Raw genomic sequence first — 19962 nt, forward strand, 5'->3', positions numbered from 1 at the left:
GTCTATCTCCTTCCAAGAGCCCGTGGCTGCTATGTACTGTACCTTGAGGGCTCCTTCACCAAGAAGCAAAGATAAAAACCGTGTGTGTGTGGGGGTTGAGCTGGAGAACTTAAACACTGCACCTAAGCTTTTCCTCACTGGATGGTCCACTTCTCTTAGTTAACTCTTTCATCCCGTTCTTTTATGAACTGTTTACAAAAAACTCTCTGCAGAGAGGAGACCTCTCCTGTAAAGCCCAGAATTACTGATGCCATCTGGATCACGAATTCCTTAAGGACTCTTGGGGAAAAAGCCCCCGGGGCTTTTAGCTCTAAGCTTTTAATGTGGGTATGGCAGGGAGGAGAAACTGCTCTGAAAAATCCAACTCCTCACAGCTCCTGAGGAGAAAGTGGCTCTAACAAATGTCATTATCAGCTGGAGCCTCTTCAAGGCTCTGCATAGCCCAGGCAGAAACCAGAGCCCTCTGCTTCTTTGATTTCTTTGATTTGTCAGAAGTCTCAGATGTCAGATTGGGTTTTGCCCAGGGATGGCCAAGATGAAGCCACTGATCATGTTCACTTTCTTATCAGACTCCTGTCTGCTCTGAGCTACAGTGAGATGAGAAAGGCTGAATTGCTGCTGTGCATACAATCCCTCCCCACCTCAATCTCAAGCCTGAGCCTCAGCAACTCTAACCTGAATTCTCTGCACACACTGAACACTACATTTGTTTGCCATTTAAAGTGATCCTGGCATGATGCTGTCAGGGAAAGGGAGATAAGCACCAGGAAAGACGAAACCCTTCCAGATTTCAGCTGACTGGACAGTGGAGTTTCCCGAAGATTCCTTCATTTATGCAAAATATCAGGTCCTTTCATCTAGTATTGAGCCACTACGATTTTAAAATGTTATTTGAGAGTGATAACACATCAGACCCACCTTTTCACTGTAAATTCCTCTGAAGTAAACCACATAAAATAAAAGCACTGATGCTATTGCAGAAAAGAGATACAAAAAGGTAACTCAATTTTTTAAAATTACTAAATCACATGAATAAAAGAGCAGAAACTGGTTGTGATTGATCAGAAAAAAAAGACACTTTGCATAAATTCAAAACCACCTTGTTTGTTTGGTAGTGGTTCAGGTAAGGAGGCTGGTCAAAGTTATTCTTAGGAACATCTGTCTTTATGGTTAAACTTGCATAAATGTATAAATGGGGTCTCCTCTTGGTTTCATTCTATTCAAGTAGAATTGACACTCCAGTCAGGACCCTGCAGCCTGTAAGACTGGTTTAAAAATATCTTCCTCTCTTTTGCATTTTCTCCCCACCCCGGTTGCATTGCATTAATATAAAATATCTCCACTGTTGTTTCCATATCATATCATATGCTGCCTCTTTTTGACAGAAAACATTCTCCCTTGAGCCTGTACCCCAGGCTACTGAGAGAGAATTCCTGACCTTTCATTCCTGACCTCTCACTGTTTCAAACTGGTGAGGCCTCTGCTCTTTTCCTCCAGCTATTTTAAGATGATCTAGAAGGTCTCCAAGGGCCTCTTCCCCGGCAATAACCTGAGGAAGCCAAATAAACTATTCATGATTGCAAGGGGAAACCAAAACAATTAAGTTACATAGGTTTGAAAACAGCCGCCTTAAATATTTCAGGAGCACTTTGTTGCCCAATTGTCTGCCGTTCAGCGGGGCTGGGTGATCCTGTTACACTGTGAGGCAGCACCCACTGCCCCAGCCCAGGGGTCAGCCAGAACCACAGCCCAGCTGTGCAGACAGAGTCACACCCCTCTGCAGGGATGGACTCGGTCTGAGTCTGAGCCCAAAGACTCTTCACTGTGCTAAGACACGGCTCAGACTTCCTCCTAATCCCCTGACTGACCTCTGTGGTGAGTGTCTAGAAAGAGCAAACTGAGGAGGCAAGGCCAGGCAAGGCTGTACTAACTAACCTCAGTCCTGCTGGTTTGGTAACTGCAGCAGGTAACAACAGGAATACCTGGGAGAGCAATGCCAGCAGCAGGAGCTCTGGCATGGTTAGGGGCCAGGAAACAGGCCCATGTGTTGTCCTCCTGCACCTTCAGTGCTGTTGTGCCCCGGGAGAGTGTAACAGGGTTTGATGTTTCTGCTTCCATCAGACTTTACTGGGTGCACTGAAGACCCTGGGTGGCCTCAAATAAGGAGCTGCCCTTCTCCCCCTTCCCCTTGTCTGCATAGCTGATGGGTTTGATACAGAGCTCCTCTGAGCCAGAGAAATCCCCTGGATTTGAACTGGGTTTCAAACCAATTATAGGTGAAAGCAAAGGGCCCTCCAGTCGTGGGGGGTGGGCCACAGCCCCCAGAGCTGTCCTTCCCTGGGAAATGACTGCTCTGCAGAAAGCAGCTGAGCCCCTGAAGTATAAATCAAAGGCTTCAAGTGGAATGTTAGACTGTCCAGACTGAAGTGATTACACCCAGGTATTTGAAAATCCCCAGCAGATGCTAATAAGCTTCCAGAGATAAAGGTAGGAGTAGTGCAGCTAAGAGTGAGTTCTCATGTTACAGCTAAACTGATTTTATGGGGCCACTTCTTCCTTCCAATGTCTTCTGTATTCCCCAACTTCTTCCTTTGCACCAGTTCTGGTGGTCACTTCAGTGCAATTTGACCTTCCAGGTGACCTAATGGTGAACTTCCTCTTAAACGAGTGGCTTGCTTGCCTGGAATTGCTCCTGCTGGCTATTCCCTTCAAGACTTTAACATAGTTAGTTAAAAAATAAATTAAAAAAGCACAGATGTGCACTAAGAGAAGAACAGGAGCGGGAACAAGAGACACAGAAAGGCAGAAACAGGTCTTGGCAATGACACCACAAACAAAACTCTTTTGGATGTCACAGTTCCTGGGCTGACACTGCTTTTAGTAAAGGGCTTCATGAGCCTTCACTGGGTATTGGCACCTGCTGTGGAGTCCACAGCAAGTTAAGTATAAAAATTAAACCAGCCTTTTAAAAAAAATCAATTCCATAGTGACTGCCACTTAGTGCTTCAGTTTTATTATTTGCTGGGCCTCCTGGATCTAACTTGACAGAACTGAATTTCCTTCAGATGGATTTTTTTTTCAAAGTCCTCATTACTGTTCATTTACATTCAAAACATCCACCTATAATGAAAGTACAGTCAAATATCAAGAGGTCTGAACTGTGTGAGCAAACTGTCACAGAACTGACAAGATCACAGGTCATCAAACTGATTAAGGACTGTGATACCTCCTTTGGTCACAGCCTGTATTTCATCTGCTCTTATCTGTGTCAGAACAAAGTTGGGAGGATGTGCTTGTCTGTAGAACAACCATATCCTTTAAAAATACCTCTCCCAAATTCCATTTTTGTGGCTAACTTACAGTTTGGAATAAAGCTCCCTCAGCAATAGCTTAAACCACTTTCAACTCAATACACTGCCTAAGAAATAACACCAACCCTTTATTTGAACCTGCTTCCTTCGACTCCTACCCCCACCAGGACCTGAGCTGTAACATCTGACTTTGGAGTGACAGTCAGCAGCTCAGAGATGTCCTCGTGTAGCACATTTGGGTTTTTTAGGAGCTCAGCCTGATCTTCAAGGGCTCAGCTCAGAAATCTGATAAAGCCACGTTCCCTTTAAGGAATCAGAGTGTGAGCAGAATCCAAGCTTCATATTTTGATGTCCCTGCCCTGAGCATAAGTAGGGAAGAGGAGATTGACGTTAAACAAATGAACAACATTCAGAGTCTGTAGGAATAAGCACATAGTACACAGACTCATTTGCCAGAGGAGCAAACAGGAGGAAGAGATCCATATCTTTTGAAGGGGAAGATTCAGGGACAGGCTGGGCTATGCCCATGGAGATACAGGTCCTTCCTACCTTGGGTGACTCCCCCTGACTGCTCTCAGCACGTGTTAAGGACTATCCATCTTAAACAGAGAGCTCTCTTGCCAAAAAGCCATTTTAAAATATAACTTAGCTCCAAATACAACAGCTGTGCCACAAGAGCTGGAGAGCATCAGGTTCTTGTAGCTGGGGAAGAGGTGAGCAGTGGTAACAGTCTCAAAGCACATTTTTAGCTACTCTCCTCTCTACTGAAACAGGCCACAAGTACAAAGAGCCTTTAAGTTCTCCTAATCTCTGTGTTCCCAGCAAACCTGCCCCTCCCATCCCCACAGATCAGCCAACACTTACCTTCATGATATTCACATCTTCATGAGATGCAAGATGAAACACAACAGTTTCATTACAAGAAAATCATGCTTAGGAGAGACCATTTCTACCCAAGCAGACAGTTGGAACAAATTAACAACAGCAGGATGATCTCAAAAGCCATCCTACTGCTACAGCAGCCTTTTCACACAGGGATTTGTAGGTCCTCTTGGAAGCTGCACCTAACCTGGAAGGCTTGTCAAACACCCCATCATCATTATGTCAGGGGAAGAGGTTGATGTGCTGTATGGAAATAATTTAAGCACCTGGGCCTTGAGGCTGTGAGTGAAGGCACTGAGTTTCCTGTGACCAGGGGCTTGTGGCAGCTATTGGAGGAACTTTTCCACCTGGATTAACTCAGGGAATCAGCTTCAGCTGCAACACAACCTTGGCCTTTGCTCGAGAGATCACAAAGTCAAATAATGTGGCTTAGCAAGGACTGCTGGGTTTTAGACTTCAGTGCAAATTTGCTTCTGTCTCATCCTTCAGCTGTGCCAACCCAACACCAAATCCCAGTCCTGCTCTTAGTAAACAATTCATGGGGCCACATAGGCAGTGCCATTCTTTGGGGGCTGAATTCAGGACTACAGTCCAGGCATGCATTTGTTCGAGCTGCAATAGATACAACCATATTATGAGAAACAGACCAATTAAGCTGAAAAAAAATAATTCATTTTCTCGCTAACCAGACATGCCTCAGGCTTTATGACTAAGATGAAAAGTACTTTTCCTTCCAACATTATGTTCTTCTAATGGAAGTGTTAGACAAATTCAGCAAATACTCAGTTGCTAAACATCTGAGGAAAGCTTGTATTACTATTGAAAAGGAAAAAAAAAAAAAAGGAGCTCCAGGCCAAGCTTTTCTAAGACTAGAGAATTTTGGCACCAAATATGCAACCCTATAAAAGAGCTCACGTTACCAGAAAGCATTTGACCTAAAACTCAGGCCACTATAAAAAAGCATCCCATATTAGGTACCCAATATGTGTATTCAGATGTGGAAAATTTGTTCTTTAGTTGTGATCCAAGACTTTTCCCTCAGCAGAGAAACAGGTCTGTGAGGGTTAGAGAACACACTGCCAGCACGGCTGTAAGGGAGGATTTTTTCAAGTCAGTGTTAACAGCAGCTCAGGTCCTGCAGCCAAGGGGCACTTCCCAGTGCCAGAGCCCAGTGAGGCTGCACAAAGCAGAAGGGGGGAGCACTGCCAAAGCCTGACTGGCAATAACCTTAATAAGGGCCAACGAGCCCTCGGAGTGCCTCCAAGCATTAAGCATTAGCTCTTGGAGAGAGCTAACAAACTTCCATCAGATCCCAGACACAGAGTTCAAGTGAAAGGTAGAGGTAGGCACAAAACTCGAGGAGTTTGGCAGCAGCTGAATCCTCTGATCAGAAACAGGCTGTTATTATTTGTGTCAGCTGACAGGCAGGGTAAGGGTAACCACAGGCTCAGAAGGCAATTCCTGAAAAGGAGAGATGCAGAGGGATTTTTTTTCCCATTACATTCAAAAGCTGCTTACAGACATTCATTGAAGACTCCATTCTTCATGAGCATCTCATCCCATCACCTATTTTACTTGCTACTGGTTTTCTGACAGCACAAAAAATAGCCCCCAGTTCTGACTGCCACAAGGCTTTCCATCCTCTCCTGCTCAGCTCAGAATACAACTGAAAGCACAGCACGAGTTCCACTCTTCCCTTCCTTTGCCTCTTTGCAATTTCTCCTGTATTTTAGGCATAGCAGCTCTAAAAGGACTCTTAATGTCTCTGCTCACAACAATAAGTCAGGGAGCTTATTCCAGTGAATCCTTTAGTTCCAAAGCATTGCTAGAATCTGCCATATATCAGCACACATCCTAAACTACTGGATCCTATTAGTAGTCTGGCTTGTGCTTTGAGGAAAGTAACAACAAGTCTGTATTCATTTTTATTGCTGTTGGTTTAAAATCTAAATGCCCTTTAAGGTGTACAAATGATAGCATTTTTGTGACTTGTCTCACTCTTTTAGTGGACCTACTGGATTTTTCAAGTTATGCCAGTGCAAGTAGTGAGAAGTTATAAATTCCTTCTTGCCCTTTCTGAGCAGGACTGCCACATGTCTTCCCTCCATCCTGCCAACAAATAAATACTCAGAAAAGGCATTAGAATCAGTCCATCTGTAAGGAGCAGAAAGCAGCAGCTGGGGGCACCAGGATGAGGCCCATGCACAAGATCACACCAGCTCAGAAACTGCTGATTGAACTAGAATTTCCTGTAAATTTGCTGCATCAGTGCCTGGCACAAGAGGTGGAAATAGCAGGCCACCTCTCTGTCAGCCTCAGTCCTGCAGCAATAGAGACAAGGAAATAACAAAGCTAATAGAAATAAGGAAATGAAAGCTAGTTAGGAAATAGAAACTGAGGAGGAGAGAGGGCTCTCTAAAACCTCATTAGCAATAAATTAGGTCTCAAAGGAGATGTTAACACTTCTAGAAGGAAGGGTGACTGAAACACAAGCTGAACAACAGCAACTCTGCAACCATTTTCTTCTGCAGAATAGAAAGTGCCACCCTATTGCTGCAGGAAAGAAAGGATCCCTCAGCCTTGCTCAGGAAGATCAAGACAGATCCTGAAACAAGAGGGCTTCTAAGGAGAGGTTTCCAAAGCATGCCAAGGGATGGCAGCTCAGCACCCAGTCTGGGGGGATTTAGTTCTTCTGTACTGGCTCTCATGGTGCTACAAGCAAGTTACAGGAGAGAAATCTGAGAATATTCTGGTCTTTTTCTTAGCTGGAAAAGAGGACACTGGTCAGGGACAAAGGAACCAAAATTTTAAAGAGTAGCTACCTGCTCTATGCAGAGTTTCACCAGCTTCAATTCAAAACCCACTGGCAGACAGCACAGCAGCACTGCCAGATCAACTGTGTCTCCCTTCAGCGTTTTATCACCCATGTTATTTCAGGACAAACCAGCAATGACCTTCCAGGGACTATCACCTGAGCCAGTGCCCTTTCCTGGCACCATCCCCAATCCCATATGGATTGCAGGACGGTGATACAATCACTTTGCTTGCCACATGCATCTTCTCCAACCCAGCACCTTGCTTCACCTCCAGGGGTGCTCTGTGCCTCTCAGCTCAGAGAGGGACAGCTCCACCTCCTCCAAGGGATATGTGGCCAGGAGCCTGTGGCCAGTGTGAAAGCAGCTGCTGAAGGGAAGAACAGATATGAGAGCAGACAAGGATCACAAAAGGGAATTCAGAGTTTTATTTCAAAAAAAAAAAAAAAAGAGCAACGTAGTGTTGAAACAAAAAATCAAGTTCCATTAGTTCTCCTCCGATTTGAATGGCTACAAAAATAGATTCTACCCAAATCCATAAAGCCAGTTAACAGTACCATAACAAACAAACCCCAAAATTACTCATTCAGATACCACAAACAGCAGTCACAGGAATCTAGCATATATTATTTAATGTTTTCTTTAAAAAGTAGATTTCTAAATGTTTCCGTTAAAACTGAAATACCCATAAGATTTTTAAAAAAATTGTACAAAAAAAAAAAATAATTTTAAACCAAGTTGGAGGTAACAGTGTGCGTTTATTAAAATCCTGCACCAGGGCAGTAAAACATTTATAATTTAAAACCCAGCCCAGTAGAAAAGAGAAATGTGCAAACATTTGAATGTTAGATGTACTCAGAGGCTTGTGGTGCATCAGACCTGGCGATCCACTTCTGTCCTAATGCAAGGCGGGCTCCACGAGGAGAGGTCTCTAAAGAGGCACTGGAGGGGAGGCAGAGGCAGCAAGGCACAGTCATGGCCAAGCTGCAGCTCTCACCAGTCTGTGACACTGGGAGCACTGGTGCCTTCTCCCCAGGGACGGTTTGCCCAATCAGTAGTGTTATGGCACTCAATCCAATGCCGGGAAGTCCTTGATGAATTCTGGTCAATCTGCTTCAGGATGAAAGAAAGCAAAAGCCATTTAAAAAAAACCCCAACAACCCAAAAGGTAAAAGCTAATGAGAGCTCATGAGCTGGTACACTCAGGTTGTTGCTGTGAGCTCTGGCTGCCTCGCCAGCTCGCTTTGTGGTTAAGAGTCAGGCAGGAGCCTTCAAAGGATTTTCAGCTCTTCCTTTAACACTGAGGCAGCACATTTACTTGTGTGGCACATAAGGAGCTGAACAGTGCTCATACACCACTCACCCACTCAGCAATTTTCCCATCCTGAAAATTCAGGTCAGATTTCTGCACTGTTGCAAAGCATTTAAATAAGCTGAATCTTACACAGAAATTTCATTCTACTTTCTGCTTCCTCTGGCTACTTCACTGGGCCCCAAATATCTTCAGCCTCACCTACCTCCTCCATTACTTAGTCCATGTCCTAACGGACTTCTTGCCAAATTTCTTTCTGCATAGCTCCTGCAATGACACAAGAAAAAGATTTCCTTATTGCAATGCAGTCTCATCCCATCCACTCCCAGATGCTGACAGAAGACCAGGATGAGGTAGTGTCCAGAGGAAGTGTGCAGAGCAGAGCAGGTCAGGCAGTCACTGATCCTCACACACCAGCAGTTACCAATCCCACCAAGCCTCCTGCATCCGTTGCAGACAGTAGTCCTTTGTGTACACTTGGTAGCCCCCTGTCACCTGAACATCAGTGTTCCACAGGGAGGTAAGACAAAGCCCCGCACCCATGGTGGTAGCTCAGCTCTATTGTACAGACAGAATGGGAGCAGAGGCACTGAACACATCCAAGTGACAGTGTCAAGCCAGGATTAAAACTCCAGAGTCCCATCCTTGACCAACTAAGCCCGTGTGGCCTGCCCTTAGATCACAAATAGAAACCTGTATGCGAATACTCAGACTCCTGTTCCTTTGGGATGTGGGAATGTGATCTCTCCTGCTTTTCGGAGAGAAAGAGACAAAGCATTATTCATAAAAAAACGTCAAGGGACAGCATGTGAAAGAGAACCTGCCTCTCATTATTGCCCTTTGGTAGCTTGGGGGACACACACGTGTCCAGGTTCCAGCAAAAGGATCCCTGTCACCACATTGGGCATCCCCCTGTATTCAATTCCAATTGCCATCCCTTGCCAGCCCCAGCCATTAGGAACAGAAGCTGTTTGATACTCACCCTCTGCCCCCCTCCAGAGTACTCTGGATCTCCTTCAGCACTTCTGGAAAGCAGAGGGTTAAAGCAGTGAGCCAAACCAGTGAGGATCTGCTTTCAGGCAGCAGCCTGACTACATTCCACCTCCCCACTGAACAGCCTCCAAAACCTGCCTGCCACAACACAGAGGTCAGACCTTGTACCATCACTGCCTCTTCAGCTGCACCAGGTTTGTACTGGACAAGCTGGCACACAGGACTGAAGGAATCATTTGCCAGAGGAAATATTGCCAGTCCCTCTGTACCAGAGCCCCAAAGGAACTGTCTGTTCCAGCTGTCATTTTACAGAAGTCCTATTGTAAATAAAGATCCTGCTCTTATCTCAGCAGGGAATTCGGCTCTGTGGAACAACCCCTGCCTGAGGGCATGGCTATCTGTCCAACCCCCCATTTCCAGGACTCAAGAAAACCCAGCATTTCTACCAGTAATTGCAGATCCCTTGGAACTGAGTACTGGAACCCATAAAATTCCCAGCAGTTTTCTTCTTTTCCCACACAGAAAGGCACCTGCCCTCTCAGTAGCAAGACTTTATCTCACTCACTTTCATCATTGAGTAAGGCATGTTCCATCAGCCTCCCAGACTTCCTTTCTGAAAAAAAAAAAGAGTAGGAAAAAAAGCTCTTAGCTAACAATATTTCCCCCTTTTTACGAAATAAGTGCAATTTTGGAAACCCACAATGGAACTGGATTTCTTTCCCCCCTTTTAAGTATCTTTTGACTTTCCTGAATGCTTCACAACTAATCCTTGAAGTCTCTCACATGCTGAACTGTATTTTCCAGCAATACTAGTCTGGATAACAGAAGATTTCATGATTAACTTCAGACCTTACCCTCCCAAATGCCTCTTCCCTCCAGCAAAAACTCTGTCCTATCCTTTAAGGTAATCTTGCCACATGCAATCACTTCAGAGCTATCAACTACTGTGTCCAGTTTCCCTCACATCCCTCCTTACTTTCCCCTGTCTTAGGTATAAAAATATCAGCTGTAGCAATAGGAAAGATGTTTCAGGGGTTACACATCACCATGCTACCTTTAGTACAATTAATTTTTTGCTTACCATCTTCTCCGTAGTCACACGGACTCTTTCCTGGTCCCCTAAAAAAGGAAAGGAAGCAGAAAACAATCACTGACACTGAGGCACAGGGGTGCAGAGAATTCCTGTACACTCTTGGCAGCTGCAAGAAGCTCCAGTGCACGTCAACTAAATAGTTTGTTGAATGTAGGAAGGGTTTCACCACATGCTGGTGATGCAGAAGTCTGCAGGCACCACAGAACATTGCTAAACTTTCAGAATAAAATTCCTGTAAGGATCTCCACGAGTTTCAGATCTGCTGTTACTTGCTAATGTTCCAAGGGGAGAGGAGGAACACTGGATTTCCCTTCACAGAGCGACAGCTCAGCCTCACCAGTAACACAGAGCCCCTGAAGTGAGAGCCACGTGTCAGACACAGCATTTGGGAATGAGCAAAGCAAGCCAGAGCTTGCTTTAGGTTTGTGACTCCAGCTTAGGGATACAAATTCAAATGCTTCCTTGTTTTGTCCTAGCAAATCACAGAAGGTGCTGAGTTGGAAGGGACCCACAAGGATCATCGAGTCCAACTCTTCACCCTGCACAGGCCCATCCCCAAGAGTCACACCCTGTGCCCCAGAGGAACATCCAAACCCTCCTGGAGCTCTGGCAGCCTTGGTGCTGTGATCACTGCCCTGGGGAGCCTGTTCAGTGCCCAACCACCCTCTGGGGGAAGAACCTTTTTTTAATATTCAACCTAAACCTCCCCTGACACAACTTCAGGCCATTCCCTTGGTCCTGTCCCTGGTCCCCACAGAGCAGAGCTCAGTGCCTGCTCCTCCTCTTCTCCTCACAAGGAAGCTGTAACTGCAGTGAGGTCTTCCCTCAGTCTCCTCTTCTCCAGCTGAACACACCAAGTGCCCTCAGCTGCTCCTCACACAGCTCCCCCTCAAGGCCCTTCCCCATCTCCACTGCCCTCCTTTGGACTCTCTCCAATGGCTTCATATCATTCTTATACTGCAGTGCCCAAAACTGCCCCCAGTATTCACGGTGAGATGTACTCCAGGTGGGAAAACCATCAGGGAGAAGAAGGTTACATTTCCAGATTTTACCTGGATTTCCTCACAGCATTCTCCACACCAGACTTGTTGTGCACATGATTGTTGGTTGTCACTTCTGGCATGTCCACGATGCACCGGGGCTCCACCAACCACTTGGTAGAGAGGGAAAACCTCTCAAACTCCGATGGTGAGATCAGATAGAAACCTACAGATGATTGGGAATGTATAAGCAATTCTCAAGCACAAGAACACAGTTATAGATCTAAAGGTGATCCAAAAAAGAACAGATCTAGGCATGCTCTATGCTTGGCACAAAGGGTTTGCACTTCCTCCTATCTAAACAAGGAGGGATCACTGAGGAAGATATTACCCCAAGGACCTAGAGACTGTGCAATTTAAGATTGTGCTGAGAGAGAACTGTACAGTCCCGTGGACACTTAAGAAAAACAGCACAGAAAGATGTAAAAAGTCAACTGAAGAGCAGTGATCCATCTTCAGCAGCCACAGGATGCTGGATTGCAGTCTTGCAGTGTGAATTTTTCAGCCACAGACACGTATAGGAGGCTTAATGCAGCCATTTATCCCGTGCTTGCTGCTTAGAGAGCCGTTCCCTTCACTCCAGAAAAGAGGAGGGTAGCCAGGTGGAAGGTACCTATGTGGCACATCCAACCTGTTAGCTGAAAACCACCATATCCATTAACAGTAATGGAATAAACTCACTTCTGCTCCTGTTTATTCATGTGTCTGTACCTGTTGGCAACTGGTACTGGCCAGAAACACAAGATGGACGCATTTATGAAATATTTACATGTGTACACTAAACACCAAGCCCTCTTCCATTGTCTCAAACACACGATAGAGGTAGATGGTTTGGGAGAAGCCCACCTCACCTTGGCCATATTTGGTGAAGACACAGGATGCAATGCCACTCACATCCTCCTTGCGGATGCAGGGGTAGCGGATCTGTAACTTGAGGAAGGGCAGCGAGATGATCTGAATGTCTCCCAGGTTAGTCAGGACAGCCAGGTCATTCTCGCTGTAATCATCGGTCTTGCAGCTGCCAAAGTTTGCAACTGTCACCTTTCGTACCCTACAGCCCTCCAGGGCTGTCAGCTTGAGCTTCAGTTTGGAGCTGACCTTGGGTAAGGTGAATACCTGTCAACAGAAACAAGACACTGACACCTCCTTCCTGCACAAAGGCAGCAGCAGCTCCCCAGGACATTGCTGCTCCCCCCCTGAACGTTTTCATTCACAGTGAATACACAGAGGTGTAACACGAGTCACCCCCCTGCTCATGGGACAAGAAGGAATCAGCCACAGTCAGTGTGAGAACCTGTTTCTGTTCTGGTATCAGTTTTACCCCTCAGGTTGCACACTGTGCTTCTCCCCTATTTTTTCAAAACCCCTCCATATCTGGCTACAAACTATTACAGAAAGAGAACGGGGTTTGACTAGTTAGTGTGCAAAACAATAAGTTTTTCAGCTACTTCTTCAAATACCTACTGATTCCTGCTTCTGCAAAAACCACAGCAAAAGCTCTTTCCTGAAAGCAGAAGCAGCCTTGTCCAAAGACCATAGTGTAATACAGGCATAAAATTTCTATGTTCAGCATGTGCTGAGTACCCAGTTTTCCAGCAGACACCTGATTTATGGGCTGCACCAAACAGAAGTGTTGTCCCAGGGCTGTTATTGAGGACACAAGAATAAGCACTCTCTGCCCAGAGCTTTAGCAGATTTCATGCACGGTCCACATGCACCTCCTTTCCTCAATAGGTGATACCTACCTTAAATTGCTCTTCAGATACCACCAGCAGCTGATGGCTGCCTTGCATATCAGGACTCTTGGAAAGGTCATGTGCTACTTCTAGAGGTTCTGGGAGGGGAGTGCTGCGTCCATCCAGGACAAGTATCCCCACAACAGGAGCCCTGTGCATCAGCTGAATCTCTTTGGCTAGACAGGCAAGATAAGGAGGGAAAACAAACAGAAAAAACAAACAGGAGTCTAGTCAGAGACACTGTTAGAAACTCACTCACTTCCTCTCAGGGCTGGAGACCTACATACTGTGATTATAGAAATGCTGCCTAAAAAGATTTAGTACTTAAAGGGCATTCAAACTGGACTGTTTTGTGTTAAACAGCAACTATTGTTACATAAAGACAACAGGTCCAGCTGTCAGAATAAAGGACATGCACTGAGGCTTGATGGCAGATTTCAGTGACAGCTGACGCAAATTTAGATTTCTGAAGTGAGTAGGAAATGAGGCTGAGGAATGTCAAGCAGTGCTGGAACTCACTCCCCTCTCCAGTTCATTCACTAGAGTGAGCACTGCTTAGCTCAGACACTGCCACACTTGGCTCCACTCTCACTGATAAACAGCAATAATTGAGCTTTTCTGTACGTAACTCCTGTGAGTGATGGCTCAGATCCATTAGAGCTGTGCTTTCCCAAGGGACACTTACCCTGCTCTGCCCTGACAGGCTCATCCATCCTCCTCTCTGCTGGGGGAACACGTAAACAGAAGGCATAGACAGTCCCTCCGTTGGTGCCAGCCCACAGGGACGGGCAGTGGCGGGAGCCTGGAGCAACAAAAAGGCCCATGAGCAAGACACCACCTGTGACACCCCTGGATAACTGCTGTCCCCAGCTATACACATCCTCCCCCTCTGTTTACATCCTAAATATCTTTATATTAGGGCAGACTTGCCAAGGAAACTACGGGTTCTTAGCACTTCTTTTCCCAACACATGTCCACCAGCAGCCCTGAAAAAGGACATGGCATGTGAGCAAAGGAAAGAGTGCTGCTTCCATGAGCCACCACAATTGCTGCATCCATTTTTCACATATTAATAATCACACATGAGCAGAATAAACTTGTGTAACACATCAGTTTGGGCTCTGATGCACAACCAGCCACCACTTCCACCAAAATTGAAAGGGTCTGCTGGGGACAGGAGTGAACTTCAGAGTAATGACAGAAGGCAAAACTGAATCTAAAATGCCAGATGCCATTCCAGTACATTTGAAAACCACACATAAAGGCTTCATCCAAAGATGAACTACCACTTGCCTGGCATTAGCCAGCAGCCAGAATGGCTACATAACAATTCTGCATGACAACATATGCTCTTGTTCTATATTAGCTTTTCAGCACGGCACAAAGTAGGACACAGGGGGTGCCGAGTTTTGCTGGCAGTAAATCCTAAACACACTCCTTGGCAGAAGAAGTTAAAAAAAAAAAAAGAAAACAACATTTGGAAGAAGAGAGAGACGCTTTTTGTACTCACTGTCTCTCAAGAAGGTATCAGCAAAATACAAGGTTCGCACAAAGCCAGTGAAAGAGTCTTCTGCCGACCGGGCTTCGATCTTCCGCTGGACGGGAGCCAGTTCCATTTCCTGCAGTGTGTCCTGGTCAAATTTGGCATTTGCTTCTTGCACCTTCAAAGATATATACACATATTGTCAGTCAGGGACAGACACAGCAGGGAGAAGAAAGCAGCAGCAACAGAAAGGGACAGCACTGTCATACCAGTGAACTCGTCTTCTGAGCTGATCTCTAAAAATGTGACTGCTTTATCTAACAGAGAGCAGCATCAGAAACTGCCATTTTCCCCCTATGCCAATAGCTACTGATTTGATAGTAGGGCTGCAAACCACCTCCTGCTCTAGGCAGTCTCATCAGGACTCTGCATGCTCCAAGATGTAAACAGACAGGACCCCAAAAAGGTGAACCCCTCACCTCTGAGGCATTTCCACTACCTCCTCGCCGCTTCCTACTGGACACGCGGCTCCTTCTGATCCGCCTGAACGACTGACGGAGGGACTTCTTCAAGGACTTCACTCGGGACAGTGGGCCTTCTAAGGCCAACTGGTCACTGGGATGCAGGGTACACCTGGAAGAGGGAGATGGTAGGCACGTGGTCACTTTCTGTTACGTGGCAATCACTCCCAAGAGGCAAACAGGACACACGCAAATGTCAGAACACCCTTATATATCCTTGGAGATCTTCAAGGATGGAATCCAACAAGGCAGGGCTTCTTGCTACAGTGACTGCTCTTGAGAAATTGCTTATCACAGCTTCCTTTGTTAGTAACTCCAGGACATCATTAACAAAGGATTACTACAGACTTCCTGGAAAGATGGCACTTACTTGACAAAGACCAGTCGCTTCTGCTGATGGTCAAAAAGCCCAAAGCCATGACTGGTACCAAAGGCCACAAGCTTCCACTCAGAGTGCAGGGCCAATGAGGTGACCACAGCTGGTGGCTGACACTGGACAAGGACAAAAGGCTGAAAACCAGCTTCAAATCGAACAGGTCCATCTCGAGTTTTTAGTTTCTCGTGACCTTTCCACCGATAGCCCTCTTGGTCCTGCAGGAGATCTGCTTCAGCATGGTCCACCACATGTTCTGCATCTTCATCATTCAGTTCCATCACCAGTACCTGAAAGGAAGAGGACAACCTTTGCTACAACTTTCGATATGCAGGCAAGTCCTCCAAGCTGCAGGCCTTCCCTGCAGCTGCACAACTACAGCATCTCTCAGGGTAGATAAGCAACATCAGATAATGCCTCAAATACCAGTTAGAGAAAGCAGAAATCACAGAATGGTTTGGGTTGGAAGGGATCTTAAAGATCATCTCAGCCCCCTTTCATGGACAGAGAACCAGACCAGGTTGCTCAGAGCTCCATCCAACCTGGCCTTGAACACTTTCAGGGATGGGGCATCCACAGTTTCTCCAGGTAACCTATTCCACTGCCTCACCACCTTCACAGCAAAGAATTTCCTCCTATATAATATCTAATCTATCTACTCTCTTTTTCAGGTTGAAGCCATTTCCCCTTGTCCCATCACCACATGTTCTTGTATAAAGCCCTTTTCCATCTTTCCTGTCAGCTCCTTTCAGGTACTGGAAGGTTGCAGATGAGTCATCTCAAAGCCTTCTCTTTTCCAGGATGAACAAACCCAACTCTCTCAGCCTTTCCTCACAGCAGAGGTGCTCCATCCCCCTAATCAACTCAGTGACCTCCTCTGAAGGGTCGGTGTCCTTCCTGTGCTGGAGAACCCAGAGCTGCATGCAGTGCTCCAGGTGGGGTCTCACCAGAGCAGAGTACCATGAAATTCCCAGAAAACAGATCAATTTACCACTAGAGAAATGAGCATTTTAAATTTTAACATCTCTCCAGGTTGCACTGTGACAACCCACACTACAAGCAAGATTCACGCTGACTGTTTGCATTCCAATACCTGTCCTGCTGTACCAGCTACAGCCAAGTATCCACTGTATTTACACAGGTAGATCTTCTGGATCCCAAGTCTTGGATCATCACTGTAAGGGTCGAAGGTACCAACCTAAGTGAGAGAATACAGAGTGGCTGGTCTTTAACTGGGACAAGAATCAGAAACCCTCAGGTTTCCAGAAAGCTTCTAAAAGCAACATCCTCTCTCACCTTGCGAAGTGGAGGCCACTCATCCTCACCCAGGGTGTTCATGTTGTCATTGGGATCAGCATCTGTGAGAAACACTCTCACTGTGCTCAGCTTGTAAAGGAGGTGTAAGCAGACACCAGATGCATCCCAAAACCGCACCGTGCCATCTTCATGCCTGGGGGGGGGTTACAGAAACACATCACACAGGAGAACAGCACATGGATGGCAAAACAGAGGGGGAAAACAACCAAAGAAACAAACCACGCTGAGGAACAAGCTACAAAGAGAAAGGTTTTTGACTTCTTGGGGTTTTTTGGTGGGTTTTGCTTTGTTTTACGTTGTTGGGTTTTTTTAACCCAGTTTGTTCTCAGTGATCTGACACCATTGTACAATTTAAGATTATGCCAAAAAAACATGGAAAAGGAAACCAGTGTAGCATATGGAAGGAACAATTCATCCTAACAAAAATGCTGTTTGGGGACAGAGGGGAAAAATTAAAATTGAGGAACACAAAATCAAGCTTTAATCTTAGTTCTCCAGGTGAAAATTGGCAACAGTCTTCCAACACAAGGTAGGAGCTTCTAACATGCTCCATCAAAATTGAAGTCTGAGGAACAGCCCACTGAAATTCTCAGGAGTGCTTTGAAAAGAAAATGATACATTTTTATGCAATGAGACCACCTCTTGATAGCTACTTCCACCTCTTAGCTAGGTCTGTTCATGCTGATCAAAGCAGAGAGGAGCCCAAGCTAACCTCTACTTTGAGACTCAGAGCAGTGTGAAGTAGTGGGGAAAATGCTTCAAAACCTTCAAGATTAAGCTCCACTTTTACACTGCTCCCTTTGAAGCAGTTTGGTTTGCTGCTTGCACTCCCACATTGTTTAAGAGGGGAATGGATAACACATCAAAACTACAAAGCAGCCAGATTTCTTGGTTATCTGTGGACATCACAACGTGCCAGAAGCAGCAGAATCAGTTGGCTTTACAGAGGCAGCAGCACAGCTTTTGGAAGCTGTACTGTAAAGCTGCAGCCTTCTCCCTACAAGATGAGCAGACTTTAATCTCATGGGAAAGCCTCAGTTAGTTCAAAAGGGGGAACTGAAACTGGAAAGGGTTCCCTGGTTGTTATCAGTGCAGTACATACCCTGTCAGCAGCAAGTCCCTCTGCGGAGGATCTGGAGCTATGTTGGTGCCACCATCAATCGGCCACGGCTACAAACACATTAAGAGAAGACTGTGACTCCCTGGGCAGTGACAGTGTGAAAAGAATATAAAGTCAGCAGGAGAACATGAACTTCAGTGCAAGTGGCAGTGAAACAGTCCACGCTGTTAGCTTTTGTTTGGACTAGATGTTCCCGTTCTGACACCAACTGTGCTTTTTAGAAGACGCTCCACACATCTCCTCAAGAAGCTGTGCCGAAAGCTTCATGCTTTTACACGAGAACTTTGTTACCACTGACAGCTGGGAACACTCAGACTTTCCCTCTGGCTTGTCAAAGTTTAAAAAAATAACACATTTTAATTCCCCAGAGTGAGTCACTGTATTGGTGGTGCTCTGGGAAAAAGCCTCTCTCGACCCTATTAAGAGGCAGGACAGCGTCTGGTGGGACTCATCCCTCCACAGCCCGTCAGCAGCACAGACCACCCACACTCTGGGCAGCCCTGCTGGTCTTAAACACATGGGAACACCCCTGGGAACACATTAAAGCTGCCATACCATACTGGAGTAGTGGATGTTCTGCTTGCTCCCAGCGCTGATGATCCGCTCCCACAGCTTCAGTGGGATGTTGGAGACGTGGTGTGAGCAGGTGATGGCTGAGCAGTGCAGAGAAGCCAGGTATGGAGGGTGGACTGCTGGCCAGCCTGCAGTTTTCAAGTCTATAACCACCAGCTCCTCTTCTGCCAGCACCACCATGGCAGAAGGGTCATCAAACTCTGCAGAAACAGGATTTACTGAGGCTGACAAAACTGGCCGTCCAACGTTAACAGGAACAAACTTCCTGTGAGGCCTCTTTGAAAACTGGTATCACAGAGCTCCACATAAACATTTTTGCTGGAAAAACCTTAAATTCCTCTGGGCTTAGGCTTAACTGGGCCTATCAAGGCACTAGTATTAATGGATTTAAAGACACTAACAGATTTACTGCAAATTCAAGTTTCTTTACATCATTCCTGGGACCGCCAGAGTGACCTCTGACAGATTCCACTGCAGGATAAAAAAATCTGTTATCAACACACGTGGTTAAGTAACACAAGTTCATATTTGTTATTGTAACAGCCAGAATTCCAAAGACTTTACTTACAGCTAATCAACAGCATTGGGTGGAAAGACATGCATACACCCCAGCAGTGACCCATTTAGTGCTGTGTTGGGACCACAGTCCATCCAGGCTAAGCTGCTTAAACATGCTAATGCCTTGGGTTCTGCACAATGCTCCTCTGCCTGAGCTGACAAGTATTTACAATTCAGCTCTCTTACTTCTCATTTTCTCTGCTTCTCATATGTTGTGGCACATCATCTGGACTTTCTTTTTAAAGACTGTGTATATCATCTAATAATTCTTATGTATATTAGGCATGATTACAAAAGAAACATGTTAATGGAACTTGACTGATGACATCTGATGCAAACAAGAATTTTAATTCTAGTTACAGTGAAAAATCTTGAGTGAAGAAAAAAATTCAGTCTACAAGGACATTATTGCAGTAAGGTTCTTGAGACAGCCACAGCAGTAACTGGTGGGGAAAACCAAAACCACAGATCAGTTCACACCAGTAACAATTAACATAGCTCAGAAATCTGAGTGGATGTAAAGCTCTGACTAGCCCCAGCCATAACACATCACTAATTAGTTTGGTTTCTTCATGAAAAAATATTTTCTGTTCAGTTCTATTTTGCTTCCCTAAGTGCCACTGTTTGCAGTTGCCCATAGGGCTTCTGAACAAAATAAATAATATCACACCTCTACTACACGATCCATGATCAGCCCTGCACTCTGCTGCTGTCAATGTTAACCAGAAGCACTTGGTTTTAACAATATTTTTTTCCCTGCAAAGACACACGTCTGAGCTCACTGCTATGGCAAGAATCTATTTTAAGTTGCTGAAGCAGCAAGCACACTAGAATTTG

The 19962-nt window shown here is 45.6% G+C and overlaps 1 protein-coding gene across 2 annotated transcripts in view; it reads right to left on the reverse strand.

Moving 5' to 3' along the window:
* Positions 1 to 7744: 7744 nt before the first annotated feature.
* Positions 7745 to 19962, reverse strand: part of LLGL2 (LLGL scribble cell polarity complex component 2) — a 32005-nt gene continuing 19787 nt past the window's right edge. Inside the window, exons 11-26 of one of the 2 annotated variants that reach the window (XM_018073367.2) lie at positions 18550 to 18767; positions 17977 to 18044; positions 16854 to 17007; positions 16651 to 16755; positions 15555 to 15847; positions 15143 to 15296; positions 14691 to 14841; positions 13866 to 13982; positions 13190 to 13356; positions 12296 to 12560; positions 11457 to 11610; positions 10393 to 10430; positions 9877 to 9924; positions 9301 to 9343; positions 8524 to 8585; positions 7745 to 8116 (exon numbers count right to left, since the gene is read on the reverse strand). In XM_018073367.2, coding sequence (XP_017928856.1) covers positions 8112 to 8116; positions 8524 to 8585; positions 9301 to 9343; positions 9877 to 9924; positions 10393 to 10430; positions 11457 to 11610; positions 12296 to 12560; positions 13190 to 13356; positions 13866 to 13982; positions 14691 to 14841; positions 15143 to 15296; positions 15555 to 15847; positions 16651 to 16755; positions 16854 to 17007; positions 17977 to 18044; positions 18550 to 18767 — 2042 coding nt within the window. In that variant the 3' untranslated portion in view covers positions 7745 to 8111. Of the gene's footprint in view, positions 8120 to 8523; positions 8586 to 9300; positions 9344 to 9876; positions 9925 to 10392; positions 10431 to 11456; positions 11611 to 12295; positions 12561 to 13189; positions 13357 to 13865; positions 13983 to 14690; positions 14842 to 15142; positions 15297 to 15554; positions 15848 to 16650; positions 16756 to 16853; positions 17008 to 17976; positions 18045 to 18549; positions 18768 to 19962 lie in introns of both variants that reach the window. The other variant, XM_008926929.3, reaches the window with a different exon arrangement.

This window comes from Manacus vitellinus, unplaced genomic scaffold (assembly GCF_001715985.3).
Source record: "Manacus vitellinus isolate BGI_N305 unplaced genomic scaffold, ASM171598v3 scaffold_24_pilon, whole genome shotgun sequence".
NCBI lineage: Eukaryota > Metazoa > Chordata > Aves > Passeriformes > Pipridae > Manacus > Manacus vitellinus.